Here is an 11390-nt window from a genome sequence, read left to right as displayed (position 1 = left end):
TTCTGAGCAGAGGAGAAATAGAAATATCCAAGCACTCTAAATGTTATCGATGGCTTGTATTGAAAGAGTTTTCACTTTCGAGTTCTTAAACACTCTATATCAAGTTTTATTATATCAAGTGTTCTTAAACACTCTATATCAAGTTTTATTTATATCAAAATATCAGTATCTTGTGCAGGATGATAGTGTTGAAACAATCCTGGCAGTTTTGCAAGTGAAACAGATAATATGAGTTTCTGTACTCTAAACTGGAGAATTTACGTAAGCTATTGATTCCTGAAATACAAATCCCTGAACTCATGATTGAGAATTCATACAATATAGCAGTGTTTGTCAAGTTCAAAGGAAATCGTCATTTCCTAGGTATAGTTATTCAGAAAGAACTTTCCAAAAATGATCTTTCAACAAGAGCTGTTCTTTTCAAAGATTTAATTAGTTGAAAAAGCACACTTTAAGATGGACATATTGTTCATTTCAGCTAACCTGTGCAATTATAAGCTCACTACAGAAGAAATGATAAGAAACAAAATACTAACAATGAACATTGTGGCAGATAGTGTGGAGGGTGAGGCATTGTAGAAAATTTGAGATTCTTCTGTCTCCTTGGGAGGTTTTAGAAAGGCATCTATACAGACACCATCAGCAATACACACATCAACGGCATCAGTGTCTTTTACATCAGCTCTCTCCTTACAACTCAAGGTGCTATAACAGCTGCAATAAAATTTTTCAGAAAATTGCTCCAGGTCTTCAGGTGTCGGTTTCCCACGTACTGTGAACTTTCCACCTTTCTCAAGTTGAATAGCAAAATTATCTGGGTTGAGGTGAAGATAGTCACTTGAATTCCAGTCTTTCCTTATACACACTCCTTGCTCCTGGCAAAGCACTTGGCTACACATTTTGGCTGCTAGTGTGACATTGATTATGTAAGGATTCAGTATAGTCTCCATGTAATTGTCTAGGAGCAAGCAAGATTTCTGTAAAATTATAAGACAGTCAGAATACCAAAGGACAAGTTAGTTCAAATGTGAATTAATTTAGTGTATTAAGCAATTTTTTTACAGAAGAATGCAAACCAGAGGTAGCAAGAAATAGAAGATAATTTCTTTTTTACCTTAACCAACAAGATTATTCCAACTGCTTTTTGTAAGACTTACAAGTTTCACATGCCACTTCATTCCACTGAATAATTGACTAATTGAGGCTTAGTATTCCTTGCCCGTGCTATTCCTTTGTAATTCATAACATAATCAGGGGATAGAATGCTACAGCTGTTACAGTGTGTTAGAGTATGTTCTCTAGGATATTTGCCCTGATTGGAGTCCCAGTTCCATTGGTGACTAGCTGTAGGAACTTGGGAATTTCTTAAGCTTTCTAAGTCTTAGTTTCCTATCTGGGTGACTTGGGGCAAATTGATTAACTTGATTATGCTTCAGCTTTATCATCTGGAAAATAAGGATAATTATGATGCCTACCTCATAAAGTTGTTATAAAAATAGATAAAAAAGAAAAATACATATAAATATGCTTAAAACAGGGGCCTACCATATCTTCAGTTGACCCTCAATAAATTATAAATAAATGTAAGAAGCACTACATTTGTCAGACAATTTTTTTTTTTCCTGAGACAGTCTCACTCTGTTGCCCAGGCTGGAATACAGTGCTGCAGTCTTGGCTCGCTGCACCTTTGATCTCCTGGGTTCAAGCAATCCTCCTGCCTCAGCCCCCTGAGTAGCTGGAACTGTAGGCACATGCCACTAGATCTGTCTAATTTTGGTTTTCTTTTGTGGTAGAAGTGAGGCCTTACTATGTTGCCCAGGCTGGTCTTGAACTCTTGGGCTCAAGCAATCCTCCCACCCCCTCCTTCCACAGTGTCGGGATTACAGGCATGATCCACCACGAATCGCCTGCCAGACAAGTCTAAATAGCATGGAAAAGGATGGCTTATAAATTGCTGGCTCGAATACATTAAACGGGTTCAACTGACTATACTTTCTATTAAATGTTATATATAGTCAAGTTATGGGTAAATAATGACAACTCTTTTACAAATTTGGCAGAGTATGAGTGATGACTAACTAAAATGATTCATCTTCATCTTGAGACTGGTATGTCCTAAACCCTGGACACTGTCCTTTGAGAAATATTGAAGTTGATCACTTTTTTTCATAATCAACAGCTCCATTGAGTGAGGTAGTTGTGCTAATCCTTTATCAGGCCAAAGGAAGTGGTAGTGGTAGATATGCAGGCATGTGAAGGAATCTTGGCAGCTTCCATCTGAATATATTTCTTTTCATCTTCCTTGAGATGATGTCATCTATTGTTGGCAGAATAACTGATTCCCAAAAATGTCTGCATCCTAATTCCCCGGAACCTGTCACAATGTGAACTTACATGGCAAAAGAGACTTTGCAGATGTGATTAAGGAATGGATCTTGAGAAGGGGAGATTATCCTGAATTATCAAGATGGACTCAATGTAATTACATGAGTCCTTGAAAGTATAGAAACTTTTCAACCTGGGTTAGAAAGATGAAGTGAAGGAAGGAGAGATTCAAAGTGTAAGAGAGATTCAACCCACCTTGGCTGACTTTCAAGATAGAAGAGGGCCATGAGCTAAGGAATGTACTGGCCTCTAAAAGCTGGAAATAGCCATTTGCCAGTAGCTAGCCAGATAATGGGGATCTCATTGCTACAAGCACAAGAAAGTGAATTTGCCAACAACCCAAATGAGCAAGTATCTTCTCCTAGAAAGGAATTCAGCCCTGCTGTCACTTTGATTTTATTCCATTGAAACCCATATTGGACTTCTGATCTAAGAACTACAAGATAACAAATTTCTTCTGTTTTTTTAACCCACTAAGTCTGTTGTAATTTTTATGAAAGCAATAGAAAACTAATACACCATCCATCTTCTTAACAATCCAATATTTTTGAATGGTGTTTAGAATGAAATTCAACTTCTTCTCTTGACTTGTGCACAGTGTGACATTGTATAACCCTTTCTTCCTCTTGTACAACCTTCCCACATCCATTCTACCTTAGATATAGTAGCTATTTCACTAGCACGGCAGGTTCATTTCAAACTGCATTTACTGTTCCCACTGCTTGGAATGGTCTTTCCTCTAATTTTTAACACAATTAACTTCATCTTTTCATTCAGATGGCAGCTTTAAATTAGACAATGCCCTTCTCTGATACCTTCCTTGTTAAACTCTCCATATCTCTGTTTTAATTCTCTGTATAGCACTTACCATATCAAATATGTCTCTTACTTGTGTACTTTTTAAGTACTCATAAGTTCCAAGAGTACATAGACTTTGTCAATATTCTTCAACACTATGTCCCCAATATAAGGGACATGAGAATTTATACCAAGTTCAAATAACATTGCAGTTGCTTTCTCAACTCCACAGAGACAAGGGTTACACAAAGAGTAGTAGAAGGATGAGAATGGCTTCAGAATCATTAACCTGCATACTTTGTAGTCTATGGAAATACATTAAAATTGGCTCTGTAATAGGTAAGACCTGGTTCTTATCATTTGTATATATATCCATAGTGTAAATACTCCTGCCATGGCCAGTTTCAAGCTACCTCCCAAACATTACTGAATGCAGATCTGGGAATCAAGTACACCACCATTACACATTATGGTACCATGGTATGAAGTAGCACATTATTACATAGTATTTCCATTTATAAAGATGCAAAAGATGTAAATAATCTCAAGAGCATGGATCATGGTAAAATGAGGTAAAATAATTGGTATATTGAAATGTGTCACCTGTTTTTAACATAATTTTTTATTGTAAGTGTTTATCATTTAATTTTTAATAATGGCAGTGATTAACAACTGGTTCACAAAATCCCTGAATATTTAACAGTTAGGTCTCAGCTGGGAGCAGTAGGGCTGGCTCTGTCACACCACCAGATCTAGTAAAATGGAATGAAAAGAAATGGCTCATTTGCATTTGTTTTATGTCAATTCCAGTAACTGTGAGTAAACTTGCAATTATCGGTTTCTTAGGTTGTCAATGAATCAGAGAAAACATGACAAGTAATCCATGACTATCGATTACAAATGGCATAGAAAAAAGGGGAAGTAATGATAGATCTATTATTTAAAATGATCAGAAGTTGAGAAAGCTAGCAGAAATATATACAACAGACTCTATAGGGAACAATTTTGGGACAATGCCATTAAGGAGACAATAATCATATAAAAGTTGAAGAACTGTCTCTGGTATGGATAATATTGAAGATGATTTGAGAGACATAGTAGTAGAATTTGAATCTAAGCTTAAAGTGCCATTAAAAAACAAGCGTGACACTTAAATAGTATGTCACGTCATCCTGTTCATTGAGGAGTGCCTAATTCACTCCTCCTCAGAGTAAGAGTGGAGCTTTCAGTTTTTTAAAAAAGAAAAGAAAATAGTATGGAGCATTTATAAATATTTATAAGTTTTAAGTAATAGGACATTTGAGAAGGGAGTTTATGGATTTGGGGAAACAACTAATAAAAATTAAGAATTTACTAAAGAAAATTATCATTTTACAATGATTTTCTGATACATAAAATACTTTACCAAGGGCCATATACCTTCTTCTGAACTTATATTTTCTGTTATTTCTTTATATTAGAGATCAAATTAAAGACAAAAGAGTTATGCAAAATAGGCAGATTACCTTTAAAAATTCTCATAAATGTAACTGCTGTTGAGTATTTTTAAATAAAGACTGTCATGTCTATTCTATCCAAAGAACAAGAGATTAATATAATGCTTCTCAAAGGCTTTCTTAGACTAAGGTAGGACGCCTGGGCCATGAGTTTCATCTGGCATTCTTCATGGCATGTTCATCACTGGTATTTCCACAACCACCAGAGAAGAAAAAATTCAGCTTCAACTCAGCAATGTCCATACAACAGCTTTCCTATTGAGTCAAGAAGGTTGATGAGGTGGGGGATAAAGATCTGATATAGAGAATTAAACAAGAATAAAGGAACAAGGACCTATCTTCTGACACAAAACACCATGCCATAAAATTGAGATTGTAGTCCTGTTTTTGCTACTTAATAGTCATGTAGCCTAGAGAAATTCAATTATTCACTAAATTTCTATTTCCCCACTGGAAAATGGGTGTGCTATGTTCTGCCTTACAACCACCACACAAATGTATTTTGATTCAGCCAGTATTAATTGAGCACCTATTACTACATTCCAAGCAGAGTACTACTTATTTTCTTATTTAATACAAAAACAATCCCCAAAAACATTAAACATAGAAATATTTTCATCTATTTTCTACCAATTCAACTTACCATACTTCGCACTATACTGAGGCTTCCCCATATTACAATTCCAGAAGCACCCAGAGCAACAGTTTCACCAAGTGTATACACAAGTTCATCCTGGAAAATGTGAGAGAAAGAGCAGATAAAAATGAAATGAAAGTGCTATACATAGGACAGTAACACCAAAGCTAAGCATGCTGACCCAATAATAATAATTTTAATACTTCCCCACTATTTCTATCTCTTACACAGCCATTGCCTTACTATAAAACAAATAAGATACTATTATTGTTTCAATCACTTCTATTGAAAAGAGAGCAGGCCTAAGAAAGAAAAAAAAAAGAAACTGAGTTCATACACTGTCTATACTACCTAATTCTCCCTGCTTACTAAGAGATAAAGAGATTACATTAAAGATTAAGCGTATTCTTGTTTTGCATTCATATAATAATGTAGAACTACTTGTGTACACATTCCTGACTAATATTAAAAGCTAGATTTCACTCCCTTCAAAAATAATATTAAATTTCAATCAACATCTTTTGTGAATTTCATTTCCTAGCCCTCATACCCTGATTTACTTACTCGAGAAAGGAATTTCAAAACTTGATCAGTAAAAACTATGCGGGCATATACAAAAACCGGAAGTGGACTTTTTGCATCAGGTATTTTGGAAACTCTGATGGCTTCCCGAACTCGATTGCGCACATAGAGTGTAGCAGCTACAGGAGACTGCTGAGTGTTCAAATAAATGGATGGGTAAAGGGCAGTGCTTTCATTCCACAGCCAGCTGAGATCATCATTTCTTTTTATTTCTACATTGAAGCAACTTCCATTGTAACCGGGTTTCTTATAGTGATGGTTGTAACAATCCGGAAAAAGATAATAACCCCACAAGTGATTTGGCCGAAGTAATTTTCCCAATTTTATAGTCTCTACCATGAAATCCTTCCCTGCCTTTTCAAATTCTTGTTTTGCTTTCTCAGTGGCCTCTGCGAGACTAAGTTGTACATTTTGTTGCTGAACCAATTCAATAGACCTATTCTTGTAAACATCTTTAGGTTTCCAGTTTCTTGCCCAAGTGGGTCTCCATTCTTCCCAGTCAATAACAGCCATTCCCAAATTGTCTACTGGCATATAAAATGTAATGTCTTGCTTAGCTTTGTCCAGATGGTCTTGTAAGGAAATCTTCTGGGGGATTCCTCCATTCACAGTTACTCCTGTGATTGAATCTATATAAGGATAGTAGCCAAGTCTATCAACATAAAATATTGTAACACCTTGCCCAGTGACGTTTATTCGGGGGCTTCCTGTTAAAGAGAAGAGGCTCATATCTAGTGGCTCATCAAATTTTCCAAGACAAAATTCACTTGGGGCATTCCAGGCCCAGAGGAAAGGCACATTTGGAATAACAGGAGGTGCTCTGAAATTCAGAGTCAAGCAACGTGGAATCAGAAGGAAGGTGAAAACTATCTGGGATATGCCATTTGATTTAACAAAGCTTCTGAAAAAGATGTGCTTGAATTTTAGCACTCCCATTGTAAAGAGTAATGACTATGAAAACATTTATTTCTTCCTACACACTTTGGTTTACCCAATATTTGATGCAAAGTATGAGCACAGATGAAAGGGAATGGAATGAATTCACTTTGATGGATAAAGAGGTATAATGATTAAGTTACATTTAAATATTATTATTCTTGTTTCATGTTTCAGGATTGTTTTGCAAGTTGCATCACCTATAACTGAAAAATAAATACAGAATACATTGTTATGATGCATTTCATAATAAAGAATTAAGCGTATTCTTGTTTTGCATTCATATAATAATGTAGCTTTACCAAGTTCTCAACTTTAAGTGCAGGGGGTTTAATTTCATTTTAGAAGATGGAGGACCTACTCCTGTGTTTGAATCTATGAAATTATTTCCTCTCATGTATGATACAAATTCTATACTGTTAACATTTTTCTCATCTTCCCAAATCACTACTGGGCCTACAGAGAGGAGAATGTAGCTATTTTCCTTTTGCCTTTCTGGTTGTACAGGATGCTGTACCAAGCAATGCCTCAGCAAAAAACCATTGAAGGAAAATAAATTCCAAATTGACCCTCTCATTCTGTTTCTTGCTTCTTGAAAGACCACTTTCTAGCATTCTGTCATATACTGAAAACAACCTTTCATAGAATTGTGAAATTTCATCTTTCTCTTTCTTTTTTTTTTTCTTTTTTCACTTTTTTTTTTTAAAAGGGGAGCAAACTCACTTCTGCCAGAAGTAGTAAATCAACAGTTTGGTTGAATTTATTGAATCAACCAAAAACTTCTACCAAGCAAGTTGAAAGGCTCCTTGGTATGCTGCTCAATCACATCTTACAATAATGTACTCCCATGTCTAAAGTTAATAAAACATTTTACCACTTTGTATTTTCTACTAAAAGGATCAGTTCTAGCCTAACTTAAGAAAAGCAATATATAGATTTTCCCCTTTTTATAGCGTCTGATAAGTAAGATTGTGTTGTCATTCTGATTGTGACAAAACGAAGTGTTATAGCACATACTTTAGCTGTATTAAACCACAAAAGTGATACAATAAAATAGTCTGGGCAAAGGTCAAGAAATTAAACTATGTATATACTCAGCATTTAGTATTTGCAAAAATTACCTGCAAGAAGATATATTTAAATGTTCTGTGATTCTAGAAGGGAATTGGAAACGTTCTTTCTAATTAGATTAGTAGTATACTGCTATATGAAATTATAACAGGAATTATACTGTTCTTCCCAGGAAAATGTGTCCTTACCATAGCAAATTATCCAGTCATTCCCATTGCTGAAAAATAAATGACTCTAAAGAGATCACCATAGTCAGGATAAAATAAAATCATAAGGACTATTATAGTCTCAAGTTTTGAAGATAATGAATTTCCCTCATGTTTAGAACATATAAAGTAGCTAAATATTTAAATATTTATAAACTTCTTTATTCAGGACCTAGATAATCTTCACCTAAAATAATACTAGGGGGAAAAACTAATTGCTTTTAAATATCAACCATCAATACTAACGCCTGAACTGCAGTGACAGGGAAAAGGAAATGGAATAAAGGATTAGCTTTCCCTGTATCTCAGGGAAGGAGTAAGCTAACCTTATTGAAATTAACATTTAAATCTATTTCCACATGTTCATTTTATGTAAGAAAAAGATGGGGGCTGGGCGTGATGGCTCATGCCTTTAATCCCAGCACTTTGGAAGGCCAAGGCAGGTGGATCACCTGAGGTCAGGAGTTTGAGACCAGCCTGACCAACGTGGTGAAACCTCATTTCCACTAAAAATACAAAAATTAGCCAAGCATGGTGGTAGGTTTCTGTAATCCCAGCTACTCAGGAGGCTGAGGCAGGAGAATCACTTGAACCTGGGAGGCGGAGGTTGCAGTGAGCCGAGATAGTACCACTGTACTTCAGCCTTGGTGACAGAATGAGACTCTGTCTCAAAAAAGAAAGAAAAAGAAAAAGAAAAACATGGGGCAGAATGAGCCTATTGAGAACTTCTCTACCATAGAAGTCTTCAAAAAAGAATGGACACTTCTGTGCTTGAAATTTTACTCAATGAAATATCTTTTCCTCAGCATAAATCTAAGGCAAAGCCTTGGAACAGAGAATTGGCACAAAATTGAGGATAGACCTAGAAGTTAGCATCAAGAATAACATCTTCTTTTTGTTTGAAGTATCTAATAGAGAACTTTACCTGTTTATAGAGAAAAGCTGACATTGGCCTAGACAAAGAATTTATGACTAAGACCACAAAAGCAAATGCAACAAAAACAAAAATGGAACAAACTGGACTTTATTAAACTAAAAAGCATCTGCACAGCAAAAGAGATCATCAACGGAGTAAACAGACAACCTATAGAATGGGACAAAATGTTAGCAAATTGTGCCTCTGACAAAAGATTAATACCCAGAATCTATGAGGAACTCAAACAAAATTGAAGAAGAAAACAAACAACCCAATTAAAAAGTGGGCAAAGGACACTAACAGACATTTTTCAAAAGAAGACATACAAGAGGCCAATAAATGTGTGAGAAAATGCTCAACGTCACTAACTACAAGAGAAATGCATGTCAAAACCGCAATGAGATATCATCTTACACCAGTCAGAATGGCTATTAATAAAAAGTCAAAAAAATGTTGTCATGGATGCAGAAAAAAAGGACACACTTATACACTTCTGGTGGAAATGTAAATTAGTACAACCTCTATGGAAAACAGCACGGAGATTTCCCAAAAGACTAAAAATAGAACTACCAATCATCCTCGCAATGCCACTACTGGCTATCTACTCAAAGGAAAAGAAATCGTTATATAAAAAAGACGCTTCACTCAAATCTTCACTGTAGCACCATTCACAAGAGCAAAGTCATAGAATCAACCTAAGTGTTCCTCATTGGTGGATCGGAAAAAGAAAATTTGGTATATATACACTACGGAATACTATGCAGCCATAAAAAATAATAAAATCATGCCATTTGAAGCAACATGGATAGAGCTGGAGGTCATTATCCTAAATGAAATAACTCAGACACAGAAAAATACTGCACGTTCTCACTTTTAAGTGAGAACTAAACAATGAGTACTCATGGACATAAACATGGAAACAGTAGACACTGGGGTCTCTGAAAGGGAGCAGGTTGGGAGGGGGATGAGGATTGAAAAATTACCTATTGGGTACATTGGTCACAATCTGGGTGATGGGTACACTAGAAGCCCAAACCCTACCATTATGCAATATATTCATGTTACACACTTGAACATGTAACCCTTAATCTAAAATAAAATTAAATTTAAATGTCTTTTAATGAAACAGATACTATTACAAAATAAAAAATAAATACATAGGTACCCTAATAGAGAACCTCATCTTCCTAGAAAATCTTAACTAATTTAACCCCAGGTAATAATGTCTGACCTTATCTCGCCACTAGTATTGCTAAGCTCTATATTCAATTTATACCTATTAAATTTGAATTTTTAAGTGTCTTCCTTGCTCATTGTGTAGATAATTGCTTCTTAAAGCACTTCTGCTAAGTCTTTGCTATCCCCCAAACCGAAACAATGGCACTTACCCAGAAGTCTGCTTTCAAAATCCAGCCACCCAATGTCTCTTCAGTAGTATCAAGGCAAGAAGTTGGCTGGTCTCAATGTCTTCCTAGAGCATTGGCTAGTCATTAGCATCCCTTTAAAAAAAAAAAGATTATTTTCTCTCAAAATAGATTTAGAAACTTAAAATTCTGAATATATCTAAAATTCTACTTAAACTCTTATTCCTGTTGTAAAGGCATTTTATCACTGGAACACATGCTAGCTAAATCCTTTGAACTAGCAATCCCTTGTCTAAGGATAAGTTCAAAATGGTTTTGTAATAAAAATTATGTAGCTACGTGTAGATATTCACACATCTAGTATTCACCACTATGTATTGTAGCATCTATGAAATGAGAAAAAATAAAAAGCAAGTTCAATACCCAATTGATAAGAAATACCAATGATAAGAAATTCTTAAATACGGTATTTCATCCTGAAAGAATGTATGCAGATATCAGAACTAGTTACAAAGATAATGATGCAACATGTAAATATGTTTGCCTAAAATACAAAGTGAAATAAAATACAAAAATACACACAGTTGAAGTATACAAAAACATGTAAGTGCATGCTTAAGGAATTAAAAATATTCAAAAATATGAAAGAATATTTGTATTTTCTGAGTGTCCATTATATATTTCTGATCTTCTAATTTTCTTTCATCCAAGTATCATACCGTTTCTCAAATAAAAAATGGAAACGAATACAATTTTAATGTTAGAAAATAGTTTGCCAGAACAAACTTGAATCTCAGCTTCCCTTCAGTGAGGAAAGACAAATAACCATAAACCTCTCCACACATTACCTACCAGGATGCTTGTACAGGGGATTCTTGTTCTTGTACGAGGAAGAAGAGTTGATGATTGGGAAATTTTTTTTCAAATAAATTTTACTGAGTATATTTAAGGTATACAACATGATGTTATGGGACGATTAGGATTTTTGAGGTAAGGAGA

At 35.1% G+C, this 11390-nt stretch overlaps 1 protein-coding gene across 4 annotated transcripts in view; it reads right to left on the bottom strand.

The window, feature by feature from the left end:
- Positions 1 to 414: 414 nt before the first annotated feature.
- Positions 415 to 11390, bottom strand: part of SPAM1 (sperm adhesion molecule 1) — a 35401-nt gene continuing 24425 nt past the window's right edge. For all 4 annotated transcript variants that reach the window (XM_003261272.3, XM_030825754.1, XM_003261270.3 and 1 more), the window contains 4 exons: positions 10416 to 10526; positions 5881 to 7040; positions 5323 to 5412; positions 415 to 977 (listed from right to left, as the gene is read on the bottom strand). In XM_003261272.3, coding sequence (XP_003261320.2) covers positions 492 to 977; positions 5323 to 5412; positions 5881 to 6834 — 1530 coding nt within the window. In that variant the 5' untranslated portion in view covers positions 6835 to 7040; positions 10416 to 10526 and the 3' untranslated portion in view covers positions 415 to 491. The remainder of the gene's footprint in view (positions 978 to 5322; positions 5413 to 5880; positions 7041 to 10415; positions 10527 to 11390) is intronic.

The sequence above is a fragment of the Nomascus leucogenys genome, chromosome 13, assembly GCF_006542625.1.
Source record: "Nomascus leucogenys isolate Asia chromosome 13, Asia_NLE_v1, whole genome shotgun sequence".
Lineage (NCBI taxonomy): Eukaryota > Metazoa > Chordata > Mammalia > Primates > Hylobatidae > Nomascus > Nomascus leucogenys.
Note: the sequence above shows the minus strand (reverse complement) of the source record. Positions and strands in the feature narration are given on the sequence as shown.